A 25,936-nucleotide genomic window follows, 5' to 3' on the forward strand; every position below is an offset into this window, starting at 1 on the left:
AAGAAAAGAAGATGAAAAACAAGCAGAAGAAGAAGAGAAGAAATGGAGATGCCGAAGCAAGAGAGATGCGAATTTGAATCAACAAAATGCCATTGTCATTGCTAGCTTTCCTACTTTAATATAGCATTTGGCAGCAAGAGAGAGGCGAATTTGTAAGGAAACATTAAAACTAAAACTTCCCTATTTGACGCTTCGCTTTCACTTATCAAACTTTGCAGCAATGGCTTTGCTTTCAGATTCTTCCAAACAATCCCTTCTCCCAACCTTCCTATACTCTTCCACCAACTCTTTCTCTTTCGATCGATTCCACAATGCTAATAACTCTGCCACCAAGGCACTAGCCCACCACCGCCATTTGTTCACCGCCCCTCTTTGATGGCACTAATATATCTCTAACGGATCTTAAATGTGTGTTTTGGCATTGGGGGTTGCAGTTTTATGTTTTATTCATTTTGTTGATTCAGATTCAAGTCATAAAGATTGAGATTTAGAATTTTTTTCTTCTTCTTCTTCTTTTTCTCCTACTGCCTAGCTAGGGTTCTTATATTGGGCCGATTAAATGACAGGTAGGATGCCAACATGGCCAAATAAATGGCAGGTCAACTTTTCATTATGTGACGGAAAATGATTACTAGAACTAATTTGTTATTTTTTTAAAGTTGAGTGACTGTTTTGTTATTGAAACCAAAGTTGAGTAACTGTTGATATTCTTTAAATTTTAATCATGCTTCATATAACTCATGACCTTTTAAGGATAAGTTTTAAAATTACTTATAAACTTGGTTTTAATGTACAAATTATAATATATTATTTTAATTTTGTACAATTATATTAGTTTTCATAAATTAATAACACTACAATCAATATGATATTGATTTACATTTATTTACCACATAATAAACGATTATATTTATCTAACATAAAAATATTTAGATTTATTTGTTTGTTAAATATGTATAGTTGGGTTAAAATAAAATTTTATATGAACAATTGAATCAAAATAAAATATTTATGTATATAAAATTTTCAAATTAAAGTTTATGATGTATCACATTAGACATTATATTAAGGTTCTCGTATAATTTTAAAATTTATATTGAAGTTTTGAAATTGTTGCTAGCAAACTAACAAAGTGTTTGGAAGGAGTAACAAGGAAATGGACACTTATCTGGCACCAAACTGGAAATAGCAAACAAAATCGAACACACAAGAATTGTTTACGTAATTCGGTATCCTTACATCTACGAAGTCTAATTTAGTGAGAAATATCGACTCACTTCAACAATTACAACAAGTGAATCTAACTTATCACACACCCGTGACAATTTTCTTCACTTTTGAACCTTGAATATCGATACTCTCACCACTAAGTTCACCCCAGTGAGCCCAGCAAATAAAATCACAACACAAACGGTTTTAATATTAAATTGCAATCTCAGAAAAGTTCCTTACACGAATAGGTTAAGTTCTAAAAACTTTTTGTACAATCACTTATACTAGTCTCCATTAAATAGATTATTTTTTAGACTTGCTTACATAGAAAATCTATCACAATTTCACTAAAACAGTAATAAGATAAATTGTATAAAATATAATAATTATAAGTAAATATGAACTCATATCCAATTCAATATCCATGATTGAAGGGATTGACTTGGATGATCGAATTCAATACAATCTCTAAAATATGTTTGATTAATAAATTGCTAATACTTCAAAAATGGAAACTATCGGCACTCACAAAAGAAATAAGCTTTAACATATGCCGGATAAAATTCACCAAAAACATTCTACAGAATATGCTATATATTAAAAAAATAAAAGGTTAGCCAGCAGCCACCAGGTAGGCTTAAGAATCCTATAATTGCAATCCTGAATATAGAAAATAACTACTCCTTTTCCTAGATTTTGTGTCTGAAATTTAATTCATTCCATTTGTCTAGATTTAATAAGCCCTTCGTGACAGACAGGGACAAAGTAATTGGAATTCATAGTTCTTGAAACCATGATTTGCCGACCAATGATTCGGTTTCAGTGTTCCTAGTGAAATATTATAAAAATAAAGAAAAACTTTGTTTGGCTGGCTGTCTTTGTCTGTCAGGAAATGACCTTATTTGAAGAGTTCAAGTCTTTGATACCATCTAATGATTCCCGATATGTCTTCCAAACACTTGCTCTTTAGTTTTAAATAAAAACATAATCCCAGATTGAATCTGCTGCTATATATGAAGACAGAATATTGAATCCATAGCAATTTAATGAAGTGTCCTTACAAAGTTCTGAACTGCAGTTCGGTCTAGTTTCTAACAGCTACAATGGCCAACACGCCTTCAATTACCGAAGACTTCTCCTCAAAACATTCGCCTATGAAACACTCTGTAGAAGCGGCCTCTCCTAAACTTCCACCGCCTACAAAACGCCGTACCATGGAAGAAGCAAAAGTTAAACATTTACCAGAATTTTGCGTTAATAATGAAATTCTTCCGTCAACCATGCAGAAGGTAAAAATGAATGTGCTTGCTTCTTGTCTGTCTGGCTGTCACATATTTTCATCATTATACATGACAAAAAGAATATTGCTCTCTTTTGCTAAATAAACTGTGTAAACAGGCTGTTGCAGAGCTCCTAGGCACATACTTTCTTATCTTTATAGGTTGTGGGTCAGCTCTTATAAACGATTTTGAACCACTAACTATTGTGGGCATAGCAATTGTATGGGGCATGGTTCTGATGGCAGCAATTTATGCTGTTGGCCATATCTCCGGTGCCCATTTCAACCCTGCTGTCACTCTTGCCTTGGCTGCTGGTCAGAAATTTTCATGGAAACTTGTAAGGAATGTCTAATTACAAACATTTTTACCATTTTACTGCAACATATTCACTTCTCTTTAGTACAAGTTCATGCACTGAAATCCGGCTTCCTTATCGGTCAAGGTACCTATGTATATGGTGTCTCAATTGCTTGGATCAACTCTTGCAAGCTTGACCCTCAGGGCCTTGTTTCATTACCGAGGTATTGAAGTAACAGTGACCCAATACAAAGATTCAACTAGTGATCTTGAAGCCTTTGCATGGGAATTTATAGCGACTTTCATATTGATGTTCAATGTTTGTGCAATCGCCACTGACCACAGAGCGGTATGTCGATACCTTGTTTTATGTTCTTTTCAATTCCTCAGGAATAAGCTATGTTTTATGTACAAATGTTAATTATAGTTATTCTGAATCTTCGATTGACCAAAGCAGTGCAAAGCTGTCGCTGGAGCTGCAATAGGTGCTACAGTGCTGTTTAATGTCATTGTAGCTGGGTAAGTGAACTTTCCCAGCAACATTCCATTCTTTTTTTATATTTCATGAACAATTCTTTCGATCATACCTCATATCGTAAAATTTATGATCTCCATATATTTGGCAGGCCGATTACCGGAGCTTCGATGAACCCTGCAAGAAGTTTAGGCCCTGCTGTTGTCTCCGGTGTTTATGAAAACCTTTGGGTCTATATTGTAGCTCCAGTTCTTGGAGCAATGGCCGCAACTTTTGTGTACAGTGTTCTTCGAGCACCTGAACCAGAAAAGCCCGAGAGCATAAAAAGCAAGCATAATGAGCTTTACTCTGAAGTCTGATCCCATCCAAATCTCGTAGTTGGAGATTTCATCTATGTCCAACAGCAGCGTTCAATAGTTTTCCCTAGGAAGCATACTCGATTAGGCTTGTTGATGGATGCTTTAGTACAAATAAGAATCAAAGAAATATAGGAAATATCTACCTATGACGTAGTTTTTTCATCAATAAAAAATAAGCATTCTACTGTAGTTTTTTTTTTCTTTTCAAATCTATAGATATGATGTGGTAAAGCTGGAAAAACAAACAGAGAGCACCAAAAATATGAATTACAATACAATCATTTCTTACAATCAGTTAAAAGTAACATAAACATGGTTTTATTTGAGGACTACACAATTCTAAATTCTACCCATGACTCTCTTCACTATCTTATAAAAGAAACAAAATACTATACAGCAGGACTATGTAATATGGTACAGCATGGGAAAAAGATAGTACAAAGATCAGCAGCCAGATCAATCTTAAGTTTCGTACACATAGGAGGGCAACTGCTGATCAAGTTAGATTGGGGATAACGAGTGTGGTAGATTGAAGCCATGTTATACCCCATCAGCCCACAAGATTGGCCATTCTGGCATTCTCTGACTACAAGATTCCGGTGTTCGTAAGTGTTTATCTGTTTTACCAGTAAAATGGATTAAAATGAGTCATATTTCAGTCGTGGTTCTAAATAATGCTTATGTTCCACAATTGATCAGTTTGATACATGTGAAATATTTTAGAAACCTAGTCATGGACAGCAAGAATTTTAATATGTGAGAAGCTGTACTAACTAGTAACTTGGTAAGAAATGTTTTCAAATGAAGCATCTTCACTTCCTCAGTCATTAGGCAGAAGGAGCTTTGACACCAATCAGAGTATTAGCTATTGTTACCACAACCATGTGCAGAAAATGAGAGAAACTACTGGACAAACACTGGAAAATGATTGAAATGTTCTTACCCAGTTTGAGATAAACGCCTCCAGTTTACTATTTGGTGGGACTGTGGATGCCTTGGTAAATAAGATGAGCTCGTACCAATACCGTTTTCATCACCTATGAACTGCTCTGAATAACTAGAAGCTGGAGGAGACCAAACTGGAACAACTCCGCCATCCCTTTCTCTCCTACTACTGCTAGTAGATGAATCTGCTGTGGAATCCTCAGCATTTCCCAACCCCATTGGGAGATTAAATTGCCGAAAAGTGTTGTTGTTACGAGCTGTTAGCTGAATTCCCTGGTTTAATGAGTCTCTTTGTGGTTCTTGATGTATATTAACGTTTCTTGGAACTTCTGCTCTGCTATCTTCTGTTGAAGTTCTAAGATCCGAAGAAGCTTCTTCATGTATGCCTCTCACCAAAGAAGAAGTCATGCTAGGAACCATCTGATCTTCGTATCGCCGAGTTGTAGCTGGAGCATTGTTCCTTGCTGGTTCAACATTTTCCTCCATTTGTATGTCTTGAGGGAAGGCAAATGGCACTGATTCACTAGAGTCTCCTAGGCCTTCTTCAGTTCCATTCTCAATTGCAGCTCTTGAAGCAGCTTCTTGTTGCCACATCACCGAAAGTGCTTCTTGCAACCTATCTTTTGCAGCATCTATTCCTACAATAGGAAGAGGGTAATTTGATCCGAGCTCAATTCCAGCAGCTTGGAGTACAGATTCAGGAGCATTCCATGGATGGTGAATCCAATCTGTTGGCAATCTTGCAAGTTCAGGGAGCCACCTTCGGACATATTCTCCATGTGGGTCAAATTTGTAACCCTCAAACTGTCAGAAACATTATCTGGATGAGAGAACTGGCACTATATATTATCCAAGAATATTGCATAGATAATAAGGCCTATACTAGATTTCAAACATAGCATTATAAACAAATACCAAATGAAAATGGCTGCAATCAAAGTTTCAATTTCCTTTCTGCAACATTTACAAATTTATGCTTGTAAGTATACTTCAGATTAGGAAAAAGTTATGGTTATCATGCGGAGCTTCAATAGCCAGAAACAATGAATTTAGATAGAGGCGTTGAATACCATTACTAAAAACATCTCAAATACAATCTTAATCATTATAATTAGTTGAATATGTAATGTGTGTTTTACAGTGCATCAGAAGCCAAGTAGCAAGGAGAATCGGCAAGACAGCCAACAAAAACTTAAGCCAAACCTGTGGATTATCTATGCGGTCAAACTCACGGCCATCCAGAAGAGTACCGGATATATACTGCCAACCAAGAGCATCACTCTCTAAATCTGCATCTAATAGGGTATCCCAAAAGTACTTCATACCCCATCTCCAAGGAAGCTGCAGAACCTTTACAAAGAAACTTGAAACTACGACTCTTATCCGGTCATGTAGCCAGCCAGTGGCCCACAACTCTCTCATGCCAGCATCCACCAATGGATAACCAGTTCTACCTTGTCTCCATGCCTTAAAATAGCCCTCATCCACTACCCAAGGGAAAAACTTAAGATGCCCAAGAAGAGGCCTTTCATGGCTGTAAGGATGGTTAAAACTCAAGTATCTTGAAAATTCCCTCAGACCAATTGACTTGAGAAACAAGTTAACACTCTCCTCACCAGCTTTATTCCCTTCATTGGCCCATAGAACCTGCTTGATGCGGACAAGATGAAAGACTTTTCTGACGCTCACCTCCCCAAAGTGCAAGTGGGGAGAGAGAAATGAGGTGGTGGCACTATCAGCCTTTCTTCTATTCTTAGAGTACTCAATTAGAGGTCCATTAATGAATGTGGTCAAAGCCTTATCAGCATTACTCCAACCAGGTGACCATGCTCGAGCTAAAAGCGCATTGCTTCCCTTCTCTGATTCATCTTCAAACACCAATTCATCCGAATGGCAAGTTGTCACATCGCCTAAAACAGGGAGACACAATAAGTATGTACTACTTGAACAAGGATAATACGTAGTTCACTATAATTTCCAGGAACATAAATCAAAAGGCTAAAAGGTTTCAATTTTCAAACCAAGCCTGGCACTTATATTGTTGAAGCCCAACGAAGTTCAAAGAGGGGGAATGGGTGATAATGGAGATCAACAAGTGAAGAACAGAATTCAATGGAAACCAACCTGAAATGATTCTCTTAGGAGGAAGAAGTGGAGCCTCAGGGTCATAGGGCATGCTCAGGCATCTTTCCCAGAAAGAAGAAAAAGTAGTGAAAGGGCGTCCTTGAGCATCATTTACATCCCAGGGTTCATAAAGTAAATCTGCATTGAACGATCGAACTGCTACACCATGGGCTGTTAATACCTCCTTTGCCCGATGATCCCTAACCAGTGATATAGGATCTGAAAAGTGGCAAATTTCAACTTAACTGTTAAACATAAGAGCCTTTTCTAGGGAAAATAAAGAACCTGACAATACAAATTCGTTTAATCAGTTAAAGACACTAAAACTTAGACACCTGTTTGAAAGAAACTACGGTCATTATAGCTGGAACTGGCCAATCTTAGTAGTGTCGACAAATTAAAGGACAATTAATATGCAACCTCGAGGAAAAGAAAACTGAACACGCCTGGGAAAACTAAAATTGCAAAAGGCCAATCACTCAATAAGAAAAGAAAAGCAAAAAATGCAGGTCTGCCTAGTGGATGACAAGAATCCATCTCAGTTTATGCAAATCTCATAAGACTGGGTTATTATATTAGAAACAGAATAAAAAAAGCAAAACCCTCAAGGAAGGTTAGAAGAGAAGAATAAATGGAAATAAAATATTGCCTCAACTTGATCCATATAATCCCCATGCAACCCAACATAATAAATAAATAAGCTTTTGTTATTAATACCCAACATAATAAATAAGATTAAAAAAAGGATACATAATCTTCCCCTTTGTTTTTCCCTCAGTTAATCAGCAAAGAGGGAAAGATAGGAAATGAAAAGAAAACTAACCATACAAGTGATTGAAGAAGAGCTGAGTAGCACCAGTAGATTTAACAACCTCAAGCAGAGAGGAAACACTATCAGAAGATCTCTTAGTGATGAGACAAGTACCAAGGCTCCTCAAAGAAGAATCAAGGTGAGCTAAACTGTGCTTCAGCCACCACCTTGACACCCTTCCAGGGTAATAATGGCCTTCTTCTTCAGGTGCCCATACAAAAACCGCAACAACAGCGCCAGCTCTAACACCAGCTGCAAGTGCAGGATTATCTTCAACTCTCAGATCCCTCCTGAACCAAACTATGCTGCAAGCACTACCTGACATATCTCCCAAAAGCTCATCAACCTAAAAACATGCAAAAAACAAACCCACCTTTTATTATTTTTCCTCTACCATATAGCATGGCCAGGAAAATCCTTGTTGTCTAATTAAAAATCTTATCGTTCCAGCTTTTTTTCAAACAGGAGAAGCTTTTTAGTGTTATTATTAATAATAATGGGAGGAAAAAAGTGCATGTGATTGACTATAAGTGGGAGAGAGAGGTTTGACACTTATCTTTTACTTCTAGATGCTCATTTATTAAGTTTATTATATTTATTCAACATAAAAAGAAAGTGATTTATTCAATCCTTGTTTTTTGGGTTTAATTCGTAATTTTGTATATAATATTCATACAGGACCAGTCTGGTCGGACCAGTTGCAATCAAAAGATCTAGGCTTGGCCTTTAGAGAGGGGGAGAAAGAGATGAATTTGGAATGTGAATGCAGAGGATTGGTTAATGGGGAGAGTGGGGATACACAAAATTGATAGACAATTTGTAGCCACAACTTTTATTTTCTTTTTTCCTTCTAGATTTTTAATTTCCTCTTTCATGCTTTTCAACAAAACGAAAATCCACCCACCCCTCTAGTTCCTTCTCTATCCCTCTTTCTTTGACAGGGTGCAGGTGGGGGGGGGGGAATTATCTTCTATGCCATTTGTTATTTATATCTGTGTAATTTCAAGATGTTCATTTCTCTGGATTTCAACAATGGGCTTCTTCCATATATTTGTCCAAAGGGTTGTATTTAGAATTACAAATACAAAAATTATTGCATCTGATCCTGAGGTATATTTATCATCTTTGAGATGGCAATGGAACTGTGGGAAGGGGACAGCCAGCATGGGGAAGACTGCTTGAATTTGGCCTTTTCTCTTCAGGTGGGCCATCCCCATCAATTGTTCTATGACTTGTATCATAAAAGCTCAGATTCCATTGATTTATGATGGTGATTATTTGTGTCTCCCTCTCTTCTCACAAAATCATTCTTTTCTTTAAATTTTGAAAGGAAAATTTGGATTAGTGGTAGTAATTTCTCTGAATGAAGAGGTTTAATGGAGGTGAGGCATGAAGATGTTTTTAAAAAAAAGGTAATGTGCTTCTTTTGCCTCGATTTCTCTTCAAATTATAAAATTATTATATTTAACTTTTAAAATATTTAATTGAAATATTCTCCCATGTTTGTATTTCAAATGCACATTAAAATTATTAAAAATAATTAATAAATATCAAATAAGATAAACAAATTGGATTCAACATCATAAAAGTAGAATGATTTTCAAATTTTAATATCCACGATGAAGCGAAACGAGAATCAAGTACAACATGTAAACAATAAAGCATGATCAATTTTTAAGTTAAGGTGAGGGCTCCAATGGACTGTTTTAATGAGGCACTTGATGAGGTGAGTCTAGTGGATATTATGACTTGGTGATCTCCAGCAATATTGTTAGAAGAGAGACTTGACAAGTTTGTGATTAATCTTTCACTACCTTAATTAATTTTTTATTTTACAGGTTGAGGTTTTACCACAAGTTAATAATAGATTTGTTGGAAAAATTCGATTAATTTTTTTTATTGCACATCAAAAATTATTTTTTTTAAAAAATTTAATCGTTGTTATATTTATAGTAATAAATCTTCTACTAAATTAGTATTTATGTTTTGGAATAAGCGAACTTAGTCATTTTTTGGCTTTCTACCAATACGATCTTTTCCATTATTCTCGGACCCTCAACTTACTTAAAGTGTGGACTCTAAATTTTTGAATCGACAACACAATGAAAACTTATTGATATTCTAGTGGGAAAAATCAATTTCTCTCTATGAGCTAGAAACCATAGTTGAACTCTCTTAAAAAATGGAACTTATTAGTAAAATAAATGTCACTGTAAAATGACAAAGTGGCGGTATATTTTGGTTTAGCCCATAGTCCCCAATTATATAGAAATGTTATAAAAATTAGAGAAAATAGTGTTTTAGGCACAATGAAAGTTTAAAATTTTTTTTCTTTAAATCGAGCCTTGTGATATTTATAGTAATAAACTTTTAACAAAAATTATACTTATGTTTTGAACGAAAGCTGTAATACCCCACACCAACCTAATCACCTGACATGTGATGTTACATTTGTCATTAAAGCAACTACTATTTATTCCAATATTTAATAATGAGTCTACTAGCAAATTCGTTTCAATATTTAATAAAACACAATATATATTTAGATCTGGGTGATAAATGAGCTTATGAAAGCTTTTATACTAATCCGATAATGATTGAGGGACTTAAATGTAACATAATCGAAATAAGGATGTATTGTCGCAAAACCAAGGTATGATGTTGCAACCCCGAAAGTAGAAGCTTGATGTCGTGACATCATATAGAGTGTGTCCTGACCCTAAACACAGAATCTCGACATTGCGACCATAATAGGGGAACTTTGCAACCTTAAAGGTAGGGTGAACTCAATGTCGTAACCTCAACAAGGGAGAATCATGAGAACGGGGACAAAAACTAAATGTCTCGACACCAATAGGTGTGTGTCGCGACCTTGAGGGCAGTTTCCCCAAATTTCTACTTCATTTAATCCAACCTGTCAAGCACCAAATACCAATTGGTCGAAGCAAAATCTCGTACATTAATCTTATGGCATGCCAACTATAACCGACTTTGTCCGAGACAATTAATATTGTAACCAATGTTTTAATATATATGTAACGACCCGATAGTCACGGGTATCAAAAAGTGTATTTTCGGGTCACCGTTTTCGGAAAACGAATTCGTAAATATTTAATAAAAATATTTACAAAGTTAGTTATGTGGTTAATTAGATTTTGATTAGGTGAATTTGCTTAATTTAAGAGTAATTAGGTGTAAGGACTAGATTGCATATAGGAGAAAGTTAAATTATAAATTAGAGAAAAGTGAAGGGACTAAATAAGAATTAAACCTCAAATTAACAAGTGTGTGGTATTGGTAATGACATGTGTAACATTTAAATACATACACTTATAATAATTATTACTTACTTATTATTTAAGTAAATATTATTATATTGTTATATTGTTATAATAATTAAAACATAAAATAAATGAAAGAAAAGAATAGAAAAAGAAGAACAAAGTACAACAAAACAGAGAATAAAAGAGAGAAAGAAAAGGAGAAAAAAATAGGGTTTTCAAGGGTTTAAAGCTTAATTGGTAAGTCAATTTAGTCCCTTTTCTTGTAATTTTATGTTTTTAGAATCCTAGTATTAAATACTACTTAACCTATGTTGAAATTTTAGAAAATATTGAATTTTTAGATGTTGTTCATATTGATTAATTTAAGTATTTGGGATTAAATTGATAGAATTTTAAGTTAGAAATGAAAAAGGGATTGAATTGTAAAATAAATTATAAGTTTAGAGTATTAGGGACTAAATTGTAAAATTTTTGAAATTTAGGGATTTGAGTGAAATTAGAGAGTTGAATTTAGTCTAAAATGGAAATTGAATGAAAATATGGAATTAGTTTTGAAGAAATAAAGTTAGTCTCGGTTTAGGGACTAAATTGGAATTTAGACAAAAGTTGAATAAAATTTGAATTATTGAATGTGAAATTGTATTGTATTGATGAATTTTAATTGTTTTAATTTCCGTAGCTAACGCTGTACCGAAAAATTCGACTAAGAAAGAAAAAGATAGTAGACGAGGAGTAGCTCGGAAATTTTGGTTTGTATTTTTATAATCCGAATTTAGTTGTTAATTGTTATAATTCAATTTAATGTATATGGTAAGTGTTGAGGTGAGAATTATTGTGTTTTGCAATTGAAATGGATTGATTTAGTATGTGATGAATTTATTGAATTTATATTGATTGAATTGGTATATATATATTGAATATATTGATTATTTGAATTAAAATGAATATTGGTTGTATTTGAAAAGTAAATTGAAACCCTATTAATTGTATCAGGCTGAGTTAGATATAGATGGCATGCCATAGGATTGAAAGAGTTCAGGGATACTTCGACTTCGAGTCGATGAGACACTGGGTGTCAAATTATTACTTCGGATAAATCCGATGAGGTACTGGGTACCAATTTACTTCGGCATGGCCGATGAGACACTAGGTGTCAACTTATTGCTTCGAATTATCCGATGAGGCACTGGGTGCCAAACTGGTGTGTTTTGGTTGGATCCGTGTATCCATCCAAGTTCGTGTCATGTTAATAGAGGTTATTGAATAAAATAGTGTTATGATTGATATTGAGTGGTGATTTGAAATATGGTTAGAGACACATGATTTGTGTATTTATGAATTGAATATGAATGAACAATATTGTTGTTCAAATGATTTGTGTTCATATTGTGAAAAGTTATCTAGGATAGCAAATGATAAAAAATTGAATGTGTTATAAATACCTTATTTATGAATTGAATAATTGTATGACTATAGTTATTGTATGTTATATTATTTTACTTTTAAGCATTCGGATTATAGAAATACCACTGAGTTTATACTCATATGACGGTTTGTTTTTTCTACGTGCAGTTAGGTTAAAGTCAGATTGTCGATTCAGCATCCATCAACGATCCCGAACTCAAAACGTGGTGATGTATATTTCTTTTTGTGTCGACATGTACCTAGGATGTCTTATGCTTGTCATTTTGGAAAGTGAATGTAAATGATGTTATAAGATGATATTGGTTACTTATATACATGATTATATGTGTTATGTAATACCTCAAAAATTTTTACAGTAAGATATTATTTTGATATAATAAAATAAGGAAATAAAGCGACAAAAAGGGGAAATTTTGGAGTTATGTCAACATTGGGAAGTATATTATGACATATTAGTTCAAGAAAGGATTAAATCGCAAAAGTGAGAAAAGTTTTGTTGCCCAAGAGTAAATACTCAAAATTTAAGGGGTTAAAGTGTAAATATGAAAAAATTGAAAGACCAATGGTGTAAATATTTTAAGGGTGGAATGGTCTAGAAACTAAGGAAAATGGATGGATTAGGACCAAATTGAAAAATGTGAAGAATTTTGAGGGACTAAATCATAATTTTACCAATTAAGTGATGACTCAAGGATGAAATTTTAGAAGATCATAAAGGGCAAAATGGTCAATTAATAAGAGAGAGAAATCTAGAAGATAATGATGATGTTGGAGATATTTTAGATTAAATAAATAAATAAATATTAGTTTATTAATATTTTAATTTGATTTTTAAATGATATTTCATTATTTTATTATTATTTTATTTAGTATATATATAAGAAAAGGAAGATAAAGAATCATTCAACCCACCATTTTTCCCATGCACCAACGTGAGAAAAAGAGAGAAAGAAAGAAAATTTTGCTTTCTTTACAATTTGGTCCTTTCACCAAAAATTCACCATTTTCATCTAGAAATCAAAATAATTTTCATATCCATCAAGAGAGAAAGATAACAAGGAGACTATGGGGAGCTAGAATATCAAGTTAGATTCAAGAAATAGAAGTTGGAGGAGAGAGAAAATCAAGTTAAAGGTTGAAATCAATATGACAAGGTAAGAACATCAAGATTTTAATATATTTTTAAGTTTGATATTATTGAAAAGTATGGAAATGATGTTAAGGTAAAGTTTTCGATATATGGTCCTATGTTCTTGATATGTTACTGAAGATAAAATAAGAGAAAGTGATGAGAAATAATGTAGAGAAAGAAAATAAGGGTGTTATAAACATGGTAATAAACATCTTGCACTAAAATAGTTTTGGACAGCAACAGTAGGCTAATTTTGAAAAATCACCATAAATTATGGAAATCGAATTAGAGGATAAAAAATATGTAATTAAAGCTTATTAAGTCTAGTTTCTCATAAAGGAAACGTGTAAGTAATGGAATTGTAAATCATGAGATATAATAAATTTTGTGAGATAAGGTTAGAATGAATTTGGGTTCCCTATTCGACTTTGGAAAATCATAAAAATTGAATAAAAATAATTAGTGGCTTAAATTTATATTTTAAAATCCTGAATGAGTATATTTTCAATAGAAACAAATGGAAACATTATCCAAATTTTTACAAAGAGATAATTAATTTTTAGTGAAGAGGGTAGGAACTGTCAAATAGTGAAATAGAGGAAATTTAAAGAATAAACTGTACTTATTGGCTAAACAAAAATTCTGAAATTTTATGGTAAGAATATATGTGAGTCTAGTTTTAGATAAAATTTTCGGATCTCAATTGAGTTCTATAGCTTAATATATAATTAATTTAGTGACTATGACTCAAGTGAACGACTTGTTATGAGTAAACAAGTAAATAGTGGTATTATATATATATCAAGGATGTGGAATGGAGTGGAGGAGGAGGAAAATACATGTGAATATTAAGCTAATATGAGTTTATTTTAAAATAGCTAATTTACATGTTTTAGGTTCGGGACTAAATTGAATAAAAGTAAAGTTTTAAGGGTAATTTTGTAAAAATGTCAAAATGACCAAATTGCATGAAATGAATTGTTTTATTATTTAAATTAATAAATTGAATGAAATATTAATTTAGATCAAGATTGGGTGGAGATTCGAGGAAAATGAAAATTTTCAAAAATGTCCCTGAATTTTGGTATTTCTGCAATTTAGCCCGGTAAGTTCATGTAACTTGAATTATATTCTTAAATGCTTGAAATGTATGTTATTGATGTGAATATGATTTGAATGTTCATTGTATGAAAATTGATGAAACATTGATATATTTGATAAAAAGGGGAAGAAATCTCAGTTGAATGGAAGGAAAATTCGATGGATCTCTGAAAATGAATTGACGGTAAAAAGGATCTAGCCCGGACTGGTGATCCGATCCTATCCTGATATAGCCCTCCCGAAGAATATGTGAAAAATGGATTTAGCCCGGATGGGTAATTCGAATTAGGGTCTGAATTTAGCCTGGACTGGTAATTTAGATCCAAGCTCATTAGAGTAATTGTCATTACAAGGGATTTAGCTGGACTAGTAATCCCGCTGTAAGGATAAGGTTCACGGGAGTGTGTCTGAAATGGAAATGTGCCCACATGAATATGAATTGACGGACCTGGGTACACTAAAAGTGCACCTCTGAAAATCCATCGAATTTCTGAGAAATTCAACGGGATAAATATGGAAAATAATAAGGGTAATGGAAAACATGGAATTGAATTATTATTGGAAATATATTATCGAATTTAATACCCAGTTTGGATTGAACGCGGGATTGAGTATAATCGTTCTGTGCCAAAGGATGAATTGACGGATAAGACCATAACTGGGTTATGGCATTACAAATGTAAAGGATGAATTGACGGCAAATTACCCAAGTAAACTGAGGTTCAGCATTTGTTGCGGACTTTCGTGTTTACTATATGTTTAGCTCTCATGAACTTAAGTTCAGCTTTCGGGCTTCTGAAAACGATGTACTCATATCCGTAAGTTGTTCTTCGAAAGGTAAAATATCGGGAGTTGTCTTGAATGGTAATATAATTATTTATATGATGCATTGAATTGGTAAGTATTTAAGTGAAAATATGCTACTGCTCATGAAAAAGTATTAAGGTTTAAATTAAGCAATTTTCTTATGAAATGACTTATCATGTGATCAGTTCGGGAAAGGCTTTGGGTAAATGCACTAGCTTGTGACCATGGTTGAATGATATGTTTATGACTTGTGTGACATGCATATGGATCAAGCATGGAAAGTAAAGAAATGCAAATGAAAATAAATAAATTATCAAGAGTTAAAGTTATATAAAATCCTACTAAGCTTGGGATAATATGTTTAAGTGATATTGTGGATTTATTCACCTTGTAAGTTGATGAATATAACTTCAGGGGTATTGTGGTATCAATATTGGGTTATCCTTGATATGTATAGATTTCATATTTTAAAAGAACTAATATGATTAAAGACTACACGAGCTTACTAAGCATTCATTGCTCACGTATTTGTTTTTTTTTATTTACCTTATAGATTATCGGAAGCTCGATTGGGTTGGAAACTTGTCGGAGATATATCACACTATCCATTGGTTTTATTGGTAATTTTGGAGGATTTGATTCTAGTTATAATGGCATGTATAAGTTAATTTAGTCAACGTTGGCTCATTAATATTTTGATTTTGGTTGGTTTCAAATATGAATGCTAGATGAAATGAAATGTCTGAAAATTAATTTGTAAATTTCGGTAATGTTCCGTAACCCTGTTCCGGCGACAGATTCGGGTTAAGGGTGTTACATGTTAATTTGAGGTTTAATATGGAATGTTTAAGTTGATGCATAAGTGAGAGTGATATAGGCAATTTGGGTTGAAATTGGTATGAATTTAGAATTGGCTTAAATGATGTTTTATTTGATTGTTTTGATAATATATGTGAAGTACCTATGAGGATACATTGGTTAGGAAAATAGGATGATTGTTTTGACATGTTTTAAATGTATTAAATTGTGTTTTAAAGTGATTGAACGATTGGTTTTTGAATTGCTTGGTGTTCAAGGTTGCAGGAAAGGGTAAACTTGATGTTAAGGTTCATTTTGAGTCCACAAGGGCATGTGACTGGACCGTGTGAGACACAATACTAACATATGGGCGTGTGTCTTCTGTTTCTTTGAAAATTTTTTATGTTTTCGAAAAAAATTCTTGGAGTACCCGGTTTAGTCCCGATTTGTTTCTAACACATATTTTGAGCCTCGAGGGCTCATAAAAGGGACAATATGATTAAATTATGATGTGTATGCTAGATGATTATATAATGTTCATATTTAATCTGAAAAGTCCAATAATACTCCGTAACCCTATTCCGTCGACATATAAGGGTTAGAGGGTGTTACAATATATATATATATATATATATTCATGATCACATATCATAGTCTCATATAATACCAATTATATCATGCTTAATTCAATTTAGTCCATATCAATTCATATCATCAAATACATAGCATCACATAATTCACAATTTACCAATCATGCAATACTTACCAAATTCATGATACAAGTAGAGATATTACCTTAAACAAGCTAGTTTGTAACAAGCCATATAAATATTGTTATATGTATTGAATTTAAATCATGGAAGCACAAAATGTTATTGTTACTCGTTTATAACTCTCATCTTTCCTTTCTCTTGAGACAGTCCGACGTTGTATTTAGCTACATTCAACAATTCAATTATAAAAATGGCATTAGTTTCCACTCATTCACATAAAAACATATAATGAAGCATATTTTGCATTTTATTCATTTTAGTCCTTATATTCGAATACTCATATTTTTTATATTTAGCATCGGATCGAATTCGATTTCATATCCTTTCATTCGGGACCTTGTACTTTTAATCTATAGCATAATTTCTTAACAATTTTCAATTTAGTCTCTAATGTCACAAAACTAACTATTAAGCTTGAATTAATTTTTAGCTTAATCCTTAACATAATCCAAGCTTACTAACTAGCAATCTTTTCAAATTCAAGCTTAAATTCATAAATTACACTTTAATGGCAACTTGTCAAACATTTAATAATTGAAGAAATTAACACATAAGTAAATTAAATCAAGCTCCTATGATTCAAATTCTATAAAAATTTAAGGAAATAGCTTGATTACCTTAGTTGAGTTTAGATAAAACGGAAAATAAAACAAAGAAGTTTTTCTTTCTTTTCTTAGATTGAGACGACCAACCCACTAAAGAAGATGATAACTTCATGTTTCTTTCCACTTACTTAGTATTTATATTATGATTAAAACCTTGATTAATTTAATTAATCATAATTAGTAATTTAATGTTAATACGTTAGTTTTAATTAATCAAGTCGATTAAGATAAATGGATGTAAACATTCCACTAACTTAGTTTACAAATTCGAGTTCTGAAACCGCATTTTCTGACACTGCCTAAATCGAGTTATTACAAAAGTGGTCTAGGTTGTTTCTTGAGCTTTAACTGATCAATCTTTTCTACTATCTTTGAACCTCGAATTATTTTGAGTGTGGGCTCAAACAAACTGAATTAGCACACAAAATGAAAACTTTACATAATTTTTAGTAGAAAAGTTAATTCTCTTTATAAACAAGAAACTATGAATATTTTCCTGAAAAATATATTTTATTCTTTAAAATAAATTGTCACTATTTTTCGACAGAATATCGATGCTCAAAAGTTGTGTTTGTAGGTTAACTCATAGTTCTTATTTATAGAAAAACGGAGCAAGAGTTCTGTTCGAATAAGGTTTAATTAAATAATAACATTTAATATTTTAATAGAATATAGAGGGGTTGTAAAACCTCTTGTGCGACTTGGTCGTCGGGTCCAAGCTATAGAATGCTACATTTGTTGCCGAAGCAAATACAGTCAATTTTGTAGTATACAAACATTCACACATGTAATTAAAAGTTAATCACATTCAAATTATGTTAAACAATCATATTCGGGGCTTATATGAGCTTATGAAAGTTCTTTTGTCAACCCTAGCACGATTGCATGTGTGAATGTTTGTATACTGCAAAATTAACTGTAGTTGCTCTGTAACAGCCTGATTTTGAGTCTAGTCGGAACAGTGGTTTTGGGACCACAAATTCGACGAGGAAAAATGTAATGGCCTGAATTTTCAGAGGTGTCGGAACGGTGATTCGAGATCACTAAATTCGACAAATGGGTAGAAAATATTATTAATTTAGTGAGTATAAGTTAAATGTGAAGTTAGGAAAATTTTTGAAATAGTGAATAGTGCACTAGAAATAAATATTAAAATAATTAGAATCGAAAATGAGGTATCGAGACCTCAAGGATTTTAAATTGAGCCATAAATATTTTTATAAATATTTATGGAGTGTTAAAAAGTTAGTATTAAAGTTTCGTTAAGAAATTTTAAAGTTCCAATAATTAATTGAACAAAAAGGACTAAATTGTAACAAATGAAAAATTATGGGAAATGATTAAATAGCTTAAATGATAAAAGGAAGAGGACTTAAAAGGAAAATAGACCCAAGGTCTATTTGGGCTGGACGGAAAAGGCATGAAATCAGCAACAAAGTAAGGAGAATTAAGGGTAAAATTGGAATATTGCAAAATTTACTTAATAAAGTTAGGACCAAAGTGGAATTATCTAGATTTCTCTTTATTTTTCTGCATTCTCATCAGAAAAAACACCATAGAAGGGCTTCCTTAAGCTGGTTATTCCTATTTTTACTGCAGGTAAGTTCAATTCTTGATTATTTCTTGAAAATTTTATGTTTTTGTGACTTTTACAACTAGGCCCACTTGTTGAATTCATTAGTTTTTGATTCTATGAAAGAAGTTGAAAGTTGATATGAATATGTGATGGAAGTATATGATGATTTAGCATGGAATTAGAGCTTTAAATTGTTCATATGCTGATTTTATTGAAAGAATTGAATAGAAAGTGAATGTTTGGGACCTAATAGTAAAAGAGTTTGAAGATAGAGTTATATGTGGAAATTCTGAATTTCAATAGTTGTGAAACAACTTATAATGTCTAGGTAAAGTATTAATTGAGGAAATTAGATTAATTGAGGGGTTAATTGAGAAAGGACCGAATTGTATAAACTGTGAAATTTGGGGCAAAAAGGAAATCAACATTTTGCACTAAAGCAGTTTTGGACAGCAGCAGTAGTATAAATTTGAAAAATCACCAAAAATTGTGGGAATTGAATTATAGGGTGAATAAAATATTAAATTAAAGCTCATTGAGTGTAGTTTCTCATAGAAGAAACGGTGTAAGCAATGGAATTGTAAATCATGAGATATAATAAATTTTGTGAGACAATGTCAGAATGATTTTGGGTTCCCCTGTTCTGACTTTGGAAAATCATCAAAAATTGAATAAAAATAATTATGAGTTATAATTTATATTCTTAGAATCCGTAATGAGTCTATTTTCAAAGGAAATAAACAGAAACATCATCCAAATTCTGTACAATTAGATAATTTATTTTTAGTGAATAGTGGTCGGAACTGTCAGACAGCGAAGCAGGGGAAACTTTAAAGAATAAACTGTACTATTTGGCTGAACCAAAAATTCTGAAAATTTTATGGTAAGAAGGTATGTGAGTCTAGTTTCAGGGAAAATTAACGGATCTTAATTTGGATCTCTGTAGCTCCAGATAAAAATAATTTAGTGACTCTGACTCGGATAAACAACTTTGAATATACATGTGAGTGAATAGTGAAATTATAGCTAATGTTGTTTAAGTGTGGTATACACATTAAGGATGTGGAATGGAGAGGAGGAGGAGGAAAATTGGGAAATATATGAATGATTTGTGTATAATTGGTCATATGCTTGATTATAATTGATAAACGATGAAATAGAAATGATGCTTATATTTGTGCATTATTGGTCATGGTTTAAGCTCATGTGTGAAAATAAAGTTTCATAGTATGTGTGTATGGTATATTCGGTATATGATTTGGCATGAAATAATGTCTTGAATGGTTTATGAATTAACACATGTTGGTAAGCCTGATACATGAATAAATGTTGTGCTCATCCATGCTTATAATGCTTATGTTGTATGTGTATTTGGCTAACATATTTGGTGTATATGCTTAGGCTTTGGCCAAGTCGTGGCTAGATTATGCCACGTTAAATTTATAAGTTATGCATTGAAATGGTTTATCGTATGGTTAGCCCCAAAAAGAGTTATGTTTAAATACACTAGCTTGCGACTATGGTTGAATGATATGTTTATATCTTGTGTGATGTGCATAGAAAACGAGTATGGAAAGATAATGAAATAATAAGTTCATATAGCTGAAATTTAATGATTAAATGTTAATTTCACGAATAATATAATGTGTGATGAAATATATTTATTGTTGAAATGAGAATAAAACAAAAATGCGAAAAACCGAATAAATGATCAAATTGAGCGGAACGCCGGATTTGAGTACTTCTGATCAGTGGCAAAGTGATAAGTGGTAGCCTTAGCTACACTTATCTGATCAAGTGACAAAGTGATAAGTGGTAGCCTTAGCTACACTTATCTGATCAAGTGACAAAGTGATAAGTGGTAGCTTTAGCTACACTTGTCTGATCAAGTGACAAAGTAATAAGTGGTAGCCTTAGCTACACTTATCTGATCAAGTGACAAAGTGATAAGTGGTAGCTTTAGCTACACTTATCTGATCAAGTGACAAAGTGATAAGTGGTAGCCATAGCTACACTTATCTGATCAGGGACAAGTGATAAGTGATCATATGTAAGACCATAGTTATACTATGGCAAAGTGAAAGTGAAGTACTCAATTTTTCCGTAACCGTTCCCTAATTTGATTAAGGATGGTAAGTGACAAATTGACTCAAAAGAATTAAAGAAAATGGATAAGTGGTAGTGTATTTATACCAGGATGATGTTGTTATTCAAGCTAAAGTGATATTTTCATTGCAAAATTGAGAATTTCATAAATGTGTTAATGAATGGTATAATCGATAAACGTTGATTTAAATGGTAAATACGTATTAGTGTTAAAATTAGTGACATTGAATTGTACGTGAATTAAATAGAAATTGCTAGTGATATGATTTAAATTGCGAGCAAGAGAAATTACGAATTGAATGAAATGGAAATGAAGCATTGAATTGCATGAATATGTATCGGGTCTCGTAGGCCATAATTATTATGATTATAATATTTTGATGATATATTGTGAAAAGTTATAGAAGCATGTTAATTATTTTGAAATTTTTAATTTAGATGAAATTTTATAACTCGGTTTAATACGTTTACAAGTGTATGTGTATGTGTTTTGGTAATGCCTCGTACCCTATTCCGGTGTTGGATACGGGTAATGGGTGTTACATGCTCCGATAACGAATGTAACATATTGTAGCTCGGACACGGCGATCAGGTCGAACAAGGGGTGTTATAGGGGTGGCGACACACCTTTATTGGGATTAGGGTTTGTTGCCCCTCACACATGTGATTGGGCTTTTGGGCTCGTCTCATATATTGTGTACAACTATATGTGTTATTCGGGCTTTTATCCAATATTTATAAGTTATCCAACCCGATAACTATTTTCTATTACCCAAAATATTAATTAATTAATTAACTTAACTAAATTAATTTCTTAATTAAATTATTGTCTCAACTCAATTTTAATTCCGTTAAACTCATGAAAACTTCACCGTATTAGAATCCATGAAGAAATTAATTTAATTGCATTATTCAACAAACCTGTGATGTTTGAATTAATTTATTTCTCAGTTCAAATTTCAATTATTTAATTAAAATTAATTAAATAATAATTCGAAGAAACTAAATTAATTTCTAAATCATCTTTTGTGCTTAGCGAGAAAATGTATTTACTGCGAATAGTGATACATGCGATCTATTTCTCTTACTTATCGCTTTCATTCATTCCACAACTTATCATTTTTACATGCAATTCATTTTGGGTTATCTCAAGTTGGCGGAGGGACCAATGAGATATATAATTAGGATTCAAACAATTTTCAATTAAGTTTCAGCTCTTTGCCTATTAATTACAACTTATTTAATTATAGAGTCATTCGACTATAGTACCATGACATTGTCATAAGTATGTTACCCTTATTATATACCATTACAAAAGTTACTTTATTAATTACCCATCCAATGACATTGTCATAAGTGTGTTACCTTCATAGGATATCATTAATCTTTTGAGATAAAATTCATTCTCTCAATATGATCCTGTTTTATCTCATGGTTTTGATTATATCTTTTGATATGAAAAAACCCTTTACTAACACATAGTAATTAAATAATTTGTCATAAGTGACACATAGCCACGTTCCTTTTTCTTCAATCAAATAATGCCAATGAGAGGATATCATTTATCCTTTATTTGGCTATGAATTTCACTATTGTGAAATGATGCTACATCATACAAAAGTCGTATACCTAATACACCAACTTTCGATTTCTTATCAACCAAAATAATCACACCCATATATCTATGTGGACTTGCTTCGATACCCAACAAGCCGATGCCCTTTTAAAGGCTCTGGAATTACAGTTGTCGGGGTCTCCAAGGAGCTTTACAGAGGCAATTGTAGTTTAACTGGACCCGCTCTAAGGATTGACTCTTTGCCTATATTAGATTTGTTGAGCGTGAGTTTAACAACCCTGACTATATTACTTTCTCCTATCACTCTTCTCTCTCCAATGTTGCGAGTGGCGACAGAGGCTAGAAATTACGGCGGCTAAGGTTTCTTCACTTTAGGATTAGATTGGGCCTTGATTGCCTTTATACTCACAACATGTTTGGTTTGGTGTATTGGCTAAGCCAATACACCCCTAATCGGTGGACCCCATCTAATCCCTCTCTATCCCGTGTTTGGTTTAAAGTATTGGTAATACGGGTGTAATCGGTTACTTTCCTAATCGGTGAAAATCACTGATTTCTATTCCCCCCATTTTGCCCAGATTAGGAACGGCTTCAGCAAACCCTCCCTGTTTTACCCTCCCCCGATCCCCTGTGTTCCTCTTCCGTTCCTTCAAGCTTGCTCCCCCCGTTTCATTTCATTTCTTTTTCGGCCGATTTGCTCTCTGTCGATTTGCTCTCTGTTTTACCCTCCCGATTGCCTTCCCCATTGTCTTCCTTCCTTCTACCTTCTGCCCATTTGCTAAAGTTTCGACTGATTTCCTTCTACCTTCTCCCTTCTTTTCTTTTTCTTTACAACTTCTCTGTCACTCTTTCGATTGGCCTTCTCAACCAGTCGACACTCTTTCGATTGCTCTCAAGTAGTGGGTTTCGACACTCTTTCGACCGATTGCTCTCTTGAAAGGTAAAGGTTACTGCCTTGTTAGTGCAAAGACGAGTGGTTGTGACCGGGATGGGAATAGTAACTCCGCTTGGACATGAGCCTGATGTTTTCTATAACAACCTGCTTGTGTCACGGGCCGCAGTTCAAAGCCCGTGACCAGCGCACCAAATGCATCCAATGGAGGTCTGTTGCTCAGATGGGGATCATTTGGCCCACAAGAACTGGCCCGATTCAAAGAGATATTGGAGAAGCTCACGATTGAAGCTTTGGTTGGCCCGATAGCGAAGAGATGGCAACTTAGGCTAATATGGTAACTAATCTTAGAAGATAGAGGGAATCATATCTTGTAAAGATTAGATTAGATTTGATAAGGCTTATCTTGTAAATCCCTAAAATTAAGGGATATGGTTAAATCTCATCCGTCGATGTAATTGTATCTTGACCGTCGGTTTTGGGGGAGCTCAACTATAAATAGAGAGCCTCCCCCTCATTTGTACTCACTCCTGAATTGTTTCATTATTCTTTGTGAATAAGAGAAGTAGAGAGCATTTACTCAAACACTTTGCGCGCTCTTTCTGTTGTTCTTTTGCTTAGCTTCTTTTGGCATAAAATCGCTTCCGCTGTTCAATTGGTGCCTTGGAGGAGTTCTTAAAGAATCCTCATCGAGTTAAGGCTGACTTGGGCGAGTTTGGAGCAAACGGATCGCTTAAGGCCGCATTTGATTATGAGACGAAAGGTCTAGCCCGTGACACTTGAGGTGTTAGTGGTATAAGTGAAATCGAGACTTTTGATCGCGCTTCGCCTCCGACAAGAAGTTGTCTTTGGTTGGGATCTCTTGTTTTGCTCTTGTTTGTACTTCTTGCTCATTCTTCTCGCTCTGCTTTCTCTCAGGAGGATTCTTGGAGAGATCAAATCTTCTTAACGATGGATGGGTCGCACCAAAACTTTCCAAGAGGATGGACAAATTCATGCTTTATTCTCTTCTTCGCGGAAAGAAAGCTTTGCAAGATGGGGAATAAATGAAGATGTAATGGAGGAGTTAGATAAAACGAAATGCGAGTTTTGATTGGTTCAAGAATGGGTGGCATGAAGGTAAAATCTTTTCTAGAAGAAGGAAAGTGTCATGGTATATAGTTTTCTTTCTATATCCATCGATTCATATACATTGCTTGTTGTGGAATGAACAGGTTTTCAACGATACGATTGAAGCTTTGAGGATCTCATACAGAAAGATGAATCCTTTTTGCGTACCGTTTGCTACAACAAATATGGGTTCTGCAATGCTTGCAATGGATTTAGTTAGCTTAAATTTAGATTCTGCAATGTTAAGATAGACCTTGATGGATGTTAAAATTTCGAGTTTGAGCTTTAAACTGATGATTTCTTCAGGGATGGATGGGTCCTAATTATTCAATCTAGGCTTTTATATGTATATTATTTTTGCATGACCTCTATATGCACCTGAACGATGTATATGTACCTGAACGATAATATTTTATATGATATTGATAATATTAAGAAGTCCTAATTGCAATGACCTCTATATGCCTTAAGAGTATGATTTTTCATTTGAGAAAATGGTTATGCTGTGTTTATTTTACTTCATTTCTATCTTTTAATGAGAAAGAAGGGGCCCTTGTTTTCAATGTTGAGTGTTGAAATATAAGTCCAATTAGCATGGTTTTAAGTTTTATGCTGTGGTTAGTCTGGTTTTTGGAAGTTGTTTCTGGTAATATCTCATCACTTTTTTTTGTCATTCTGCATTTATGTATAGGATATGATGCATTTTCTTGTTTGGTTATTTGTTTAGGAGGGGTTTTCAAGTTGGAACTATTTTTGCCTGAAGAATATCCCATGGCTACTCCTAAGGTAGTCAGCATTGAGTTATTCTTAATATTTAGCATGATCTTCATGTTTTGGCATCTGTTGGGGTATGCTTGATTGATTTCCCTTGATATATGATATTGATTGACTTTACATTGGGTTTTATTATGAATTAGGGATACACTAGTTTACATGTAGAGAATGCTGTCTTTGCTTTGTGTGACTATTTTATCTGTCACGTTTTTACTGTTAGTGCATCTAGTTTCCAAGCATATAATAACTTAAAGCATTATTTAGTATTTAGTTATTTGTAAGCTGTCTTTAATTATCTGTTAGTGAAGTAAGTACTCACTTTTTGCTTCATTGACCAAGCTTTAACTGACCTATATCAAGTTGCGTTATGTTTCTTGAGGATTACTTCTTAGCTGTCTTTCCTGGTAAAACTTGCTAAATGATTGGCAATAGAGATTTCCTTTAACCGTCCAACCATTTTTGATCGGCCATTGT

General features: G+C 33.3%; 3 protein-coding genes across 5 annotated transcripts; 2 read left to right on the plus strand and 1 right to left on the minus strand.

Moving 5' to 3' along the window:
* Nucleotides 1-1,737: 1,737 nt before the first annotated feature.
* LOC105769533 (cryptochrome-1) lies at nt 1,738-8,063 on the minus strand. Of its 3 annotated transcripts, none has more exons than XM_012590223.2 (5): nt 7,516-8,063; nt 6,693-6,911; nt 5,772-6,478; nt 4,567-5,372; nt 1,738-3,687 (listed from the first exon to the last, which is right to left on the minus strand). In XM_012590223.2, exons 1-5 carry the CDS (start codon nt 7,826-7,828, stop codon nt 3,675-3,677), a joined length of 2,058 nt encoding a protein of 685 aa, XP_012445677.1. In that variant the 5' UTR covers nt 7,829-8,063; the 3' UTR covers nt 1,738-3,674. The 3 variants fall into 3 exon arrangements, with proteins under 3 accessions (XP_012445677.1, XP_012445678.1, XP_012445679.1); XM_012590224.2 differs by lacking the exon at nt 1,738-3,687 and adding an exon at nt 3,873-4,240 and having other exon boundaries at nt 7,516-8,062; XM_012590225.2 differs by lacking the exon at nt 1,738-3,687 and having other exon boundaries at nt 4,563-5,372.
* On the plus strand, nt 2,316-3,623 carry LOC105769534 (nodulin-26). Its single transcript, XM_012590226.2, has 5 exons — nt 2,316-2,501; nt 2,611-2,829; nt 2,935-3,138; nt 3,247-3,308; nt 3,416-3,623. Exons 1-5 carry the CDS (start codon nt 2,316-2,318, stop codon nt 3,621-3,623), a joined length of 879 nt encoding a protein of 292 aa, XP_012445680.1.
* Nucleotides 8,064-8,633: 570 nt separating the features above from the next.
* LOC105769938 (3-oxoacyl-[acyl-carrier-protein] synthase II, chloroplastic) lies at nt 8,634-25,148 on the plus strand. The gene is given in 7 exon segments (XM_052630243.1): nt 8,634-8,705; nt 24,248-24,341; nt 24,497-24,613; nt 24,616-24,660; nt 24,663-24,697; nt 24,793-24,903; nt 24,995-25,148. Coding segments are annotated over 7 exon segments (504 nt in total). The 3' UTR covers nt 25,025-25,148.
* The last annotated feature ends 788 nt before the right edge of the window (nt 25,149-25,936 follow it).

Source organism: Gossypium raimondii, chromosome 5, assembly GCF_025698545.1.
Source record: "Gossypium raimondii isolate GPD5lz chromosome 5, ASM2569854v1, whole genome shotgun sequence".
Classification (NCBI taxonomy): domain Eukaryota; kingdom Viridiplantae; phylum Streptophyta; class Magnoliopsida; order Malvales; family Malvaceae; genus Gossypium; species Gossypium raimondii.